Raw genomic sequence first — 13,818 nt, forward strand, 5'->3', positions numbered from 1 at the left:
CCTTTGCGAGAAGGTAACAGCCTGACAGATGCCAGACTGTTACAGAGGGTAATAATCTGATAGCTCCCATTCTATGAGAGAGGGTTACAGACTGACAGGTCCCAGCCTGTGAGAGACAGTGTTACAGTCTGACAACCCAGACTGTCAAAGAGGGTTACAATCTGACAGAAACCAGTCTGTTTGAGAGAATGTTACAGTCTGACAGATCCCAATAGGTGAGAGAGGATAATAGTCTGACAGATCGCAGTCTGTGAGAGGCAGTGTTACAGTCTGACAGATCCCAGTGTGTGAGAGAGAGGGACAAAGTCTGACAGATCCCAGCCCGTGAAAGCGGGCTACAGACTGACGTAACCCAGACTGTGAGAGAAGGTTACAGTCTGACAGATCCCAATCTGTGAGAGAGAGGTTTACAATCTGACAGATCACAGTCTGTGAGAGAGGGTTATAGTCTGACAGATCCCAGTCTGTGAAAGACAGTATTACAGGCTGACAGATCCCAGCCTGTGAGAGAGAGGGTAACAGTCTGACAGGTCCCAGTCTGTGAAACAGGGGGTTTCAGTCTGAAAGATGCCAGCCTGTGAGAGAGGGTTACAGTCTGACAGATCCCAATCAGTGAGACGGGGTTACAGAGTAACAGATCCCAGTCTGTCAGAGAGACAGTTACATTCTGACAGATCACAGTCTGTGAGACACTGTTGCAGACTGACATATCCCAGTCTGTGAGAGACATTGTTACAGTCTGACACATCCCACTTTGTGAGACAGAGGGTTACAGTCTGACAGCTCACGGGTTGTGAGGAAGGGTAACAGTCTGACAGATTCCAGTCTGTGAGAGGGAGGGTTACAGTCTGAAAGATGACAGCCTGTGAAAGAGGGTTGCAGTTTGACAGATCCCAATCTGTGAGAGAGAGAGCGTTACAGTTTAACAGATAAAGTATGTGATAGAGAGGGTAACATTCTGACAGATCAAATTCCATGAGAGAGGGTTTACAGACTGTCTGATCCGAAGCTGTGAGAGACTGTGTTACAGTCTGACAGATCCCAGTCTGTGTGATAGGGTTACAGTCTGACAGATACCAATGTGTGATTGACAGTGCTACAGTCTGACAGATCCCAGTCTGTGATCAACAGTATTACAGTCTCACATATCCCAATCTGTGAGATAGTGTGTTACAGTCTGACAGATCCCAGCCTGTGAGAGAGGGTTACAGTCTGATAGATCCTAATGTGCGATCGACAGTGCTACAGTCTGACAGATCCCAGTCTGTGAGAGGGAGGGTTACAGTCTGACAGATTCAATCCTGAGAGAGAGTGGGTTACAGTCTGACAGATCCCAATCTATGATCGACAGTATTACAGTCTGACATATCCCAGTCTGTGAGAGACAGTCTAACAGTCTGACGGATCCCAGTCTGAGAGAGGGTTACAGTCTGAAAGATGCCAGCCTGTGAGAGTGGGTAACAGCCTTACAGATCCCAGCCTGTGAGAGACAGTGTTACAGTCTGACAGATCCCTGTCTGTAAGAGAGAGGGTTACAGTTTGACAGGTCCCAGTCAGAGAGAAACAGTGTTACAGTCTAATGGATCCCAGTCTGCAAGACAGAGGGTTACAGTCTGACAGATCCAAGTCTGTGAGAGAGGGTTACTGACTGAAAGATCCCAGTCTGTGAGAGACAGTGTAACAATCTGACGGATCCCAGTCTGAGAGAGGGTTACAGTGTGAAAAATGCCAGCCTGTGAGAGAGGGTAACAATCCTACAGATCTCAGTCTGTCAGAGAGGTTTACAGTCTGATAGGTCACAGACTGTGAGAGAGAGCGTTACAGTATGACAGATCCAGTATGTGAGGGGGACAGTTACAATCTCACAGATCCCAATCTGTGAGAGACAGTGTTACAGTCTGATAGATCCCAGTCTGAGAGTGATAAAGTCTGAGAGATCCCAGCCTGTAAGAGAGAGAGTTATAGTCTGACAGATCCCAGTGTGTGAAAGAGGTTTACAGTCTGACAGATCCCTGTGTGAGAGAGGGTTACAGTCTGACAGATCCCTGTGTGAGAGAGGGTTACAGTCTGACAGATCCCAGTCTTTGTGAGAGGGTTACAGACTGACAGATTCCCGTATGTGGGAAACGGTTACAGACTGAGAGATCCCAGTCTGTTAAAGAGTTGGCTAATGTTTGACAGATCACAGCCTATGAGAGAAGGTTACAGTCTGACAGATCTCAGTTTGTGAGAGAGAGGGTTATAGTCTGACAGGTCCCAGTCTATGATGGAGGGTAACATAGATACCAGTCTGTGAGAGACAGTGTTACAGTCGATGGATCCCAGTCTGTGAGAGAGAGGGTTACAGTCTGACAGATTGCAGTCTGTGAGAGAGGGTAACAGGCTAACAGATCATCGCCTGTATGAGAGTGGGTAACTTTCTGACAGATCACAGTTTATCAGAGAGTTGAATACAGTCTGACACATCACAGCCTGTGAGAGAAGGTTACAGTCTTACAAATCCCAGTCTGTATGACAGGGTTACAGTCTGACAGATCCCAATCTGTGAGAGAGAGCATTACAGTCTGACAAATCCAGTATGTGACAGAAACGGCTACAGTCTCACAGATCCCAGTGTGTGAGAGAGAGCGTTACAGTATGACAGATCCAGTATGTGAGGGAGACAGTTACAGTCTCACAGATCCCAGTCTGTGAGAGACAGTGTTACAGTCTGACGGATCCCATTCTGAGAGAGGGTTAGAGTCGGAAAGATGCCAGCCTGTGAGACTGGGTAACAGTTTTAGAGTTCCCAGCCTGTGAGAGAGGGTTATAGACTGACAGATCGCAGTCTGTGAGAGAGAGCATTACAGTCTGACAGATCCAGTATGTGACAAACTGTTACAGTCTCACAAATCCCAGCCTGTGAGGGAGGGTTACAGTGTGACAGATCTCAGTCTGTGAGCGAGGGGGTTATAGTCTGACAGATGCCCGTCTATGAAGGAGGGTAACAGTCTGACAGATACCAGTCTGTGAGAGACACCGTTACAGTCTGACAGATCCCAGTCTGTGGGAGAGAGTGTAACAGTCTGACAGATTCCAATATGTGAGAGAGGGTTACTGACTGACAGATCCCAGTCTGTCAGAGAGTTGGCTACAGTCTGACAGATCACAGCCTGTGACAAAAGGTTACAGTCTGACAGATCCCAATCTGTGAGTGACAGTGTTACCCTCTGACTGATCACAGTCTGAGAGAGAGAGGGTTACAGTCTGACAGATCCCATCCTGTGAGAGAGAGTTACAGTCTGACAGTTCCCAATCTGCGAGCGAGGATAACAGTCTGACAGATTCCAGTCTGTGAGAAAGGATTACAAGCTGACAGATCACCGACTGTGAGAGAAGGTTACAGTCTGTCAGATCTCAGCCTGTGAGGGAGAAGGTTACTGTCTGACAGATCTCATTCTGTGGGAGGTAGAGGTACAGTCTGACAGATCCTTATCTGTGAGAGAGAGGGTAACAGTCTGAGAGATCCCAGTCTGTGAGAGAATGTTACAGTCTGACAGGTTCCAGTCTGTGAGAGAGTGTTACAGTCTGTCAGAACCCAGTCTGTGAGAGACTGTTACAGTCTGTCAGAACCCAGTCTGTGAGAGACTGTTACAGTCTGTCAGTACCCAGTCTGTGAGAGACTGTTACAGTCTGTCAGATCCCAGTCTGTGAGAGACTGTTACAGTCTGTTAGATCCCAGTCTGAGAGTGATAAAGTCTGAGAGATCCCAGCCTGTAAGAGAGAGAGTTATAGTCTGACAGATCCCAGTGTGTGAGAGAGGTTTACAGTCTGACAGATCCCTGTGTGAGAGAGGGTTACAGTCTGACAGATCCCTGTGTGAGAGAGGGTTACAGTCTGACAGATCCCAGTCTTTGTGAGAGGGTTACAGACTGACAGATTCCCGTATGTGGGAAACGGTTACAGACTGAGAGATCCCAGTCTGTTAAAGAGTTGGCTAATGTTTGACAGATCACAGCCTATGAGAGAAGGTTACAGTCTGACAGATCTCAGTTTGTGAGAGAGAGGGTTATAGTCTGACAGGTCCCAGTCTATGATGGAGGGTAACATAGATACCAGTCTGTGAGAGACAGTGTTACAGTCGATGGATCCCAGTCTGTGAGAGAGAGGGTTACAGTCTGACAGATTGCAGTCTGTGAGAGAGGGTAACAGGCTAACAGATCATCGCCTGTATGAGAGTGGGTAACTTTCTGACAGATCACAGTTTATCAGAGAGTTGAATACAGTCTGACACATCACAGCCTGTGAGAGAAGGTTACAGTCTTACAAATCCCAGTCTGTATGACAGGGTTACAGTCTGACAGATCCCAATCTGTGAGAGAGAGCATTACAGTCTGACAAATCCAGTATGTGACAGAAACGGCTACAGTCTCACAGATCCCAGTGTGTGAGAGAGAGCGTTACAGTATGACAGATCCAGTATGTGAGGGAGACAGTTACAGTCTCACAGATCCCAGTCTGTGAGAGACAGTGTTACAGTCTGACGGATCCCATTCTGAGAGAGGGTTAGAGTCGGAAAGATGCCAGCCTGTGAGACTGGGTAACAGTTTTAGAGTTCCCAGCCTGTGAGAGAGGGTTATAGACTGACAGATCGCAGTCTGTGAGAGAGAGCATTACAGTCTGACAGATCCAGTATGTGACAAACTGTTACAGTCTCACAAATCCCAGCCTGTGAGGGAGGGTTACAGTGTGACAGATCTCAGTCTGTGAGCGAGGGGGTTATAGTCTGACAGATGCCCGTCTATGAAGGAGGGTAACAGTCTGACAGATACCAGTCTGTGAGAGACACCGTTACAGTCTGACAGATCCCAGTCTGTGGGAGAGAGTGTAACAGTCTGACAGATTCCAATATGTGAGAGAGGGTTACTGACTGACAGATCCCAGTCTGTCAGAGAGTTGGCTACAGTCTGACAGATCACAGCCTGTGACAAAAGGTTACAGTCTGACAGATCCCAATCTGTGAGTGACAGTGTTACCCTCTGACTGATCACAGTCTGAGAGAGAGAGGGTTACAGTCTGACAGATCCCATCCTGTGAGAGAGAGTTACAGTCTGACAGTTCCCAATCTGCGAGCGAGGATAACAGTCTGACAGATTCCAGTCTGTGAGAAAGGATTACAAGCTGACAGATCACCGACTGTGAGAGAAGGTTACAGTCTGTCAGATCTCAGCCTGTGAGGGAGAAGGTTACTGTCTGACAGATCTCATTCTGTGGGAGGTAGAGGTACAGTCTGACAGATCCTTATCTGTGAGAGAGAGGATAACAGTCTGAGGGATCCCAGTCTGTGAGAGAGAGTTACAGACCGACAGATCCCAGACTGTGGGAGAGAGGGTTACAGTCTGACAGATCCCAGTCTGTGAGAGAGAGAGTTACAGTCTGACAGATCCCAGCCTGTGAGAGAGAGGGTTACAGTCTGACAGATCCCAGTCTATGAGAAAGTGTTACAGTCTGACAGATCCCAGTCTATGAGAAAGTGTTACAGTCTGACAGATCCCAGTCTATGAGAAAGTGTTACAGTCTGACAGATCCCAGTCTATGAGAAAGTGTTACAGTCTGACAGATCCCAGTCTATGAGAAAGTGTTACAGTCTGACAGATCCCAGTCTATGAGAAAGTGTTACTGTCTGACAGATCCCAGTCTGTGACAAAGAGTTTTACTGTCTGAAATATGACAGCCTGTGACAGAGGGTAACAGTCTGAGAGATCCCAGTCTGTGAGAGAATGTTACAGTCTGACAGGTTCCAGTCTGTGAGAGAGTGTTACAGTCTGTCAGTACCCAGTCTGTGAGAGACTGTTACAGTCTGTCAGATCCCAGTCTGTGAGAGAGTGTTACAGTCTGTCAGAACCCAGTCTGTGAGAGACTGTTACAGTCTGTTAGATCCCAGTCTGTGAGAGAGTGTTACAGTCTGTCAGATCACAGTCTGTGACAAAGAGTTTTACTGTCTGAAATATGACAGCCTGAGACAGAGGGTAACAGTCTGAGAGATCCCAGTCTGTGAGAGCGAGTTACAGTCTGACAGGTCCCATTCTGTGAGAGTGAGGATGAAAGTCTGACAGATTACAGTTGGTGAGAGAGGGTTACAGACAGACAGATCCCAGTCTGTGAGAGAGAGGGTTACAGTCTGACAGATTCCAGTCTATGAGAAAGTATTACTGTCTGACAGATCCCAGTCTGTGAGAGAGAGGGTTACAGTCTGACAGATCCCAGTCTGTGAGAGTTTTACAATCTGACAGATCCCAGACTGTGACAGAGAGTTACAGTCTGACAGATCCCAGTCTGAGGGAGAGAGTTTTACTGTCTGAAACATGACAGCCTGTGACAGAGGGTTACAGTTTGACAGATCCCACTCTGTGATAGACAGTGGAACAGTCTGACGGATCACAGTCTGAGAGAGGTAGTAGTCTGACAGATGCCAGCCTGTGAGAGAGAGAGAGGGTTACAGTCAGACAGATCCCAGTCTGTGTGAGAGGGTTATGGGCTGAGAGATCGCAGTCTGTGAGAGAGAGCATTACAGTCTGACTGATCCAGTATGTGACAGAAACTATTACAGTCTCACAAATCCCAGCCTGTGAGAGAGACCGATACAGTATGACAGATCCAGTATGTGACAGAAATGGTTACTGTCTGACAGATCACAGTCTGTGAGAGAGGGTTACAGTGTGACAGATCCCAGTCTGTGAGTAAGAGTGTTACAGTCTGACAGATCCTGGTCTGTGAGAGAGGGGGTTATAGTCTGACAGATGCCAGTCTATGAAGGAGGGTAACAGTCTGACAGATACAGATCACAGTCTGTGAGAGAGGGTTACAGTGTGACAGATCCCAGTCTGTGAGTAAGAGTGTTACAGTCTGTGAGAGACAATGTTATAGTCGATGGATCGCACTCTGTGAGAGAGGGTTACAGTCTGACAGATCACAGTCTGTGAGAGGGGGTTGCAGACTGACAGATCCCAGTTTGTGAGAGACACCGTTACAGTCTGACAGATTCCAGTATGTGAGAGAGGGTTACTGATTGATCCCAGTCTGTCAGAGAGTTACAGTCTGACACATCCCAATCTGTATGAGAGGTTTACAGTCTGACAGATCCCAGTCTGTGAGAGAGAGTGTTACAGTCTGTCAGATCCCAGTCTGTGAGAGAGAGGGTTACAGTTTGACAGATCCCAGTCTGTGAAGGGGAATGTTACAGACTGACAGGTCCCATCCTGTGAGTGGGAGGGTTGCATTCTGTCAGATCACAGATTTTGAGAGAAGGTTACAGTCTGTCAGATCCCAGTCTGTGAGTGAGAGGGTTACAGTTTGACAGATGCCAGCCTGTGAGACAGAGTTATAGTCTGATGGATCCCAGTCTGTGAGACGGAGGTTTACAGTCTGAAAAATGACAGCCTCTGACAGATGGTTACTGTTTGACAGATCTCAGTTTGTGTGAGGGAGGTTAACAGTTTGACAGATCATCGCCTATGAGAGAGGATTACTGACTGACATATCCCAGTCTGTGAGAGACAGTGTAACAATCTGATGGATCCCATTCTGAGAGAGTGTTAAAGTCTGAAAGATGCCAGCCTGTGAAAGAGGGTAACAGTCTTACTGATCCAGCCTGTGAGAGAGACCATTACAGTCTGACAGATCCAGTATGTGACAGAAATGGTTACAGTCTGACAGATCCCAGTCTGTGTGAGAGGGTTATAGACTGAAAGATCCCAGCCTGTGAGAGAGAGGTTTACAGTCTGACAGCTCACAGTCTGTGAGAGAGATGGTTATAGACTGACAGCTCACAGTCTGTGAGAGAGATGGTTATAGACTGACAGCTCACAGTCTGTGAGAGAGAGGGTTATAGACTGACAGCTCACAGTCTGTGAGAGAGGGTTATAGACTGACAGCTCACAGTCTGTGAGAGAGGGTTATAGACTGACAGCTCACAGTCTGTGAGAGAGAGGGTTATAGACTGACAGCTCACAGTCTGTGAGAGAGATGGTTATAGACTGACAGCTCACAGTCTGTGAGAGAGATGGTTATAGACTGACAGCTCACAGTCTGTGAGAGAGAGGGTTATAGACTGACAGCTCACAGTCTGTGAGAGAGAGGGTTATAGACTGACAGCTCACAGTCTGTGAGAGAGATGGTTATAGACTGACGGATCCAAATCTGAGAGTGGGTTACATTCTGAAATATGCCAGCCTGTGAGAGAGGGTAACAGTCTTACTGATCCAGCTTGTGAGAGAGACCATTACAGTCTGACAGATCCAGTATGTGAGAGAGAGGGTTACAGTCTGACAGATCCCAGCCTGTGAGGGAGAGCGTTACAGTCTGACAGATCCCAGCCTGTGAGGGAGAGGGTTACAGTCTGACAGATCCCAGCCTGTGAGGGAGAGGGTTACAGTCTGACAGATCCCAGCCTGTGAGGGAGAGGGTTACAGTCTGACAGATCCCAGTCTGTGAGAGAGAGGGTTACAGTCTGACAGATCCCAGCCTGTGAGGGAGAGGGTTACAGTCTGACAGATCACAGCCTGTGAGGGAGAGGGTTACAGTCTGACAGATCCCAGCCTGTGAGGGAGAGGGTTACAGTCTGACAGATCACAGCCTGTGAGGGAGAGGGTTACAGTCTGACAGATCACAGTCTGTGAGAGAGAGGGTTACAGTCTGACAGATCCCAGCCTGTGAGAGAGAGGGTTACAGTCTGACAGATCCCAGTCTGTGAGAGAGAGGGTTACAGTCTGACAGATCCCAGTCTGTGAGAGAGAGGGTTACAGTCTGACAGATCCCAGCCTGTGAAGGAGAGGGTTACAGTCTGCCAGATCCCAGCCTGTGAGGGAGAGGGTTACAGTCTGACAGATCACAGTCTGTGAGAGAGAGGGTTACAGTCTGACAGATCCCAGCCTGTGAGAGAGAGGGTTACAGTCTGACAGGACCCAGCCTGTGAGAGAGAGGGTTACAGTCTGATAGATTGCAGCCTGTGAGAGAGTGTTACATTCTGACAGTTCCCTGTCTGTGAGTGAAGGCATAACAGTATGACAGATCCAGTATGTGCGGGAGATGGTGACAGCCTCACAGATCCTCGTCTGTCAAAGACAGTGTTACAGTCTGACACATCGATGTCTGTGCGAGAGAGAGATAAAGTCTGACAGATCCTAGCCTGTGAGAGAGAGTGCTACAGTCTGACAGATCTCAGTGTGTGAGTGAGAGGGTTACTGTCTGACAGATCCTAATCTATGAGAGGGGGTTACAGTCTAATGGATCCTAATGTGTGATAGACAGTGTTACAGTCTGACCGATCCCAGCCTGTGAAAGAGATGTTTACAGTCTGACAGATCCCAGCCTATGAGTGAGACGGATAAAGACTGACTGCTCCCAGCCTGTAAGAGAGAGGGTTACAGTCTGACAGATCCCAGTATGTGAGACGGTTACAGTCTGACAGATTCCAGTATGAGAGAGAGAGAGGGTTACAGACTAACAGATCCCAGTCTGTTAGCGAGTTGGTTACAGTCTGACAGGTCACACCCTATGAGAGTAGGTTACAGCCTGACAGATCTCAGTCTGAATGAGAGGGTTATCGTCTGACGGATGCCCATTGTATGATTGACAGTGTTACATTCTGACAGATCCCAGCCTGTGAGAGAGAGGGTTACAGTCTGACAGATCCCAGTCTGTGAGAGAGGGGGTTACAGTCTGACAGATCCCAGCCTGTGAGAGAGAGGGTTACAGTCTGACAGATCCCAGTCTGTGAGGGCGGGTAACAGTCTGACAGACACCAGTCTGAGAGACACAGTGTTACAATCTGACAGATTCCTGTCTGTGAGAGAGAGGGTTACAGTATGACAGATCCCAGCCTGTGAGAGAGAGGGTTACAGTCTGACAGATCACAGCCTGTGAGAGAGAGGGTTACAGTCTGACAGATCACAGCCTGTGAGAGAGAGTGTTACAGTCTAACAGATCACAGCCTGTGAGAGAGACGGTTACAGCCTCACAGATCAGGAGCAAGAGTCCCTGGGCTGGGATCGGGAGCAGGAGACCCCGGGCTGGGATTGGGAGCAGGAGGCCCTGGGCTGGGATCGGGAGCAGGAGACCCCGGGCCGGGATCAGGAGGCCCTGGGCTGGGATCGGGAGCAGGAGGCTCCGGGCTGGGATCAGGAGGAGGAAGCCCCGGGCTGGGATTGGGAGCAGGAGGCCCTGGGCTGGGATCGGGAGCAGGAGACCCCGGGCTGGGATCGGGAGCAGGAGGCCCCGGGCCGGGATCAGGAGGCCCTGGGCTGGGATCGGGAGCAGGAGGCTCCGGGCTGGGATCAGGAGGAGGAAGCCCCGGGCTGGGATCAGGAGGAGGAGGCCCCGGGCCGGGATCAGGAGGAGGCCCCGGGCCGGGATCAGGAGGAGGCCCTGGGCTGGGATCGGGAGCAGGAGGCTCCGGGCTGGGATCAGGAGGAGGAGGCCCCGGGCCGGGATCAGGAGGAGGCCCCGGGCCGGGATCAGGAGGAGGCCCTGGGCTGGGATCAGGAGCAGGAGGCCCCGGGCTGGGATCAGGAGGAGGCCCCGGGCCGGGATCAGGAGGAGGAGGCCCCGGGCCGGGATCAGGAGGAGGAGGCCCCGGGCCGGGATCAGGAGGAGGAGGCCCCGGGCCGGGATCAGGAGGAGGCCCCGGGCTGGGATCAGGAGCAGGAGGCCCTGGGCCGGGATCAGGAGCAGGAGGCCCCGGGTTGGGATCAGGAGGAGGCCCCGGGCTGGGATCAGGAGCAGGAGGCCCTGGGCCGGGATCAGGAGCAGGAGGCCCCGGGTTGGGATCAGGAGGAGGCCCCGGGCCGGGATCGGGAGCAGGAAGGCCTGGGCTGGGATCAGGAGGACGAGGCCCCGGGTTGGGATCAGGAGGAGGCCCCGGGCCGGGATCGGGAGCAGGAGGCCCCGGGCCGGGATCAGGAGGAGGGCCTGGGCTGGGATCAGGAGGAGGGCCTGGGCTGGGATCAGGAGGAGGCCCCGGGCCGGGATCGGGAGCAGGAGGCCCCGGGCCGGGATCAGGAGGAGGGCCTGGGCTGGGATTTTAGCCTGACTCTCTAGCCCAGAGATGTGGTGGTCATCACCTCCGTTACATCCCTGATCTAATCAGTTAAGTCCACATGGTTAGGAACTGGCCAAGGGACTTACCTGATCGACACAGTCCAGAGAGGGAGCTCTGAGCCTCTCAGAGTTGGGCATCGACACTGTGTGGGATTGGAGTGTGTGACAGTGTGGATAAACGAGCTAGTATTTTGAGGGAGTTCCCAGAGACTGAAAAGCAGCACTCCCTACACCTTGACAATTGAATATCCACACAACACAGAGCTGTCCTGTCTCTGCCATCACACTCACTGGCTTGCCTTTGCACAGACGGCCCAGTTTAATCCTATTTTAATTCAGTCAGCCTTTCGAGCCCCTGGGGTGAGTACAGGGACCGTCCCCTGGGGTAAAGAGCACAATGTTGTGCCTGCTGTAATGATTGAATGAGAGAGGCGGGAAGGTCCCATTGGGTCCTGTTCAGTGTGGAGAGCTGGACGACACACTCTGCTACTCACAGCATGTAGGTCACCACTCCCAGACTCCACATGTCCGTGGGGAAGGAAACATGTTCAAAGTTGACGATCTCAGGAGCCAGGAACTCGGGGGTTCCGAAGGACACACGCAGCTTCTCTCTCGGTTTGTACCTGAGGGAGGAATCGCAAGGTGAGGGAACACCTCCATCTGTCACTCAGTCCCAGCCAACACTCAGCACTGCCTCATCCGGACTCACAAACCGGGAACTAAACTGAATAGGGGAAGGGAGAGAGAGTGCACAGGGAATTGAACAGCGGGGAGTCAGACAGTGAAACATCAAAACTCAAATCATGGATCAGTGGGTGAAACTCCCACCTCTGAGTCTGAAGGTCGTGGGTTCAAGTCCCACACCGGAGAATCGAGCACAGAATCTAGACTGACACTCCCAGTACAATACTGAGGGTCAGTACTGAGGGAGCGCTGCACTGTCGGAGGGTCAGTACTGAGGGAGTGCTGCACTGTCGGAGGGTCAGTACTGAGGGAGCGCTGCACTGTCGGAGGGACAGTACTGAGGGAGCGCTGCACTGTCGGAGGGTCAGTACTGAGGGAGCGCTTCACTGTCGGAGGGTCAGTACTGAGGGAGTGCTGCACTGTCGGAGGGTCAGTACTGAGGGAGTGCTGCACAGTCGGAGGGTCAGTACTGAGGGAGCGCTGCACTGTCGGAGGGTCAGTACTGAGGGAGCGCTGCACTGTCGGAGGGTCAGTACTGAGGGAGCGCTGCACTGTCGGAGGGTCAGTACCGAGGGAGTGCTGCACTGTCGGAGGGTCAGTACTGAGGGAGCGCTGCACTGTCGGAGGGTCAGTACTGAGGGAGCGCTGCACTGTCGGAGGGTCAGTACTGAGGGAGCGCTGCACTGTCGGAGGGGCAGTACTGAGGGAGCGCTGCACTGTCGGAGGGTCAGTACTGAGGGAGCGCTGCACTGTCGGAGGGTCAGTACTGAGGGAGCGCTGCACTGTCGGAGGGACAGTACTGAGGGAGTGCTGCACTGTTGGAGGGTCAGTACTGAGGGAGCGCTGCACTGTCGGAGGGACAGTACTGAGGGAGCGCTGCACTGTCGGAGGGTCAGTACTGAGGGAGCGCTTCACTGTCGGAGGGTCAGTACTGAGGGAGTGCTGCACTGTCGGAGGGTCAGTACTGAGGGAGCGCTGCACTGTCGGAGGGTCAGTACTGAGGGAGCGCTGCACTGTCGGAGGGTCAGTACTGAGGGAGCGCTGCACTGTCGGAGGGTCAGTACCGAGGGAGTGCTGCACTGTCGGAGGGTCAGTACTGAGGGAGCGCTGCACTGTCGGAGGGGCAGTACTGAGGGAGCGCTGCACTGTCGGAGGGTCAGTACTGAGGGAGCGCTGCACTGTCGGAGGGGCAGTACTGAGGGAGCGCTGCACTGTCGGAGGGTCAGTACTGAGGGAGCGCTGCACTGTCGGAGGGTCAGTACTGAGGGAGCGCTGCACTGTCGGAGGGTCAGTACTGAGGGAGCGCTGCACTGTCGGAGGGGCAGTACTGAGGGAGCGCTGCACTGTCGGAGGGTCAGTACTGAGGGAGCGCTGCACTGTCGGAGGGTCAGTACTGAGGGAGCGCTGCACTGTCGGAGGGTCAGTACTGAGGGAGCGCTGCACTGTCGGAGGGTCAGTACTGAGGGAGCGCTGCCCTGTCGGAGGGAAAGTACTGAGGGAGCGCTGCACTGTCGGAGGGTCAGCACTGAGGGAGCGCTGCCCTGTCGGAGGGTCAGTACTGAGGGAGTACTGCACTGTCGGAGGGTCAGCACTGAGGGAGCGCTGCACTGTCGGAGGGTCAGCACTGAGGGAGCGCTGCCCTGTCGGAGGGTCAGTACTGAGGGAGTACCGCACTGTTGGAGGGTCAGCACTGAGGGAGCACTGCCCTTTCGGAGGGTCAGTACTGAGGGAGCGCTGCACTGTCGGAGGGTCAGTACTGAGGGAGCGCTGCCCTGTCGGAGGGTCAGTACTGAGGGACTACTGCACTGATGGAGGGTCAGCACTGAGGGAGTGCTGCACTGTCGGAGGGTCAGTACTGAGGGAATACTGCACTGATGGAGAGTCAGCACTGAGGGAGCGCTGCACTGTCGGAGGGTCAGTACTGAGGGAGTACTGCACTGTAGGAGGGTCAGTACTGAGGGAGTACTGCACTGTCGGAGGGTCATTACCGAGGGAGTGTTGCACTGTCGGAGGGTCGGTACCAAGGGAGCGCTGCACTGTCGGAGGGTCAGTACTGAG

At 52.2% G+C, this 13,818-nt stretch overlaps 1 protein-coding gene across 1 annotated transcript in view; it reads right to left on the reverse strand.

Annotated features, from left to right (window-relative positions):
* LOC137309850 (myosin light chain kinase 2, skeletal/cardiac muscle-like) overlaps positions 1–13,818 on the reverse strand; it is a 251,228-nt gene that overhangs the window by 14,020 nt on the left and 223,390 nt on the right. Inside the window, exon 7 of the mRNA XM_067977865.1 lies at positions 11,571–11,699. Within this exon, the coding sequence (XP_067833966.1) occupies positions 11,571–11,699 (129 nt within the window). The remainder of the gene's footprint in view (positions 1–11,570; positions 11,700–13,818) is intronic.

The sequence above is a fragment of the Heptranchias perlo genome, unplaced genomic scaffold (genome assembly GCF_035084215.1).
Source record: "Heptranchias perlo isolate sHepPer1 unplaced genomic scaffold, sHepPer1.hap1 HAP1_SCAFFOLD_184, whole genome shotgun sequence".
NCBI classification, from domain to species: Eukaryota; Metazoa; Chordata; class Chondrichthyes; order Hexanchiformes; family Hexanchidae; genus Heptranchias; species Heptranchias perlo.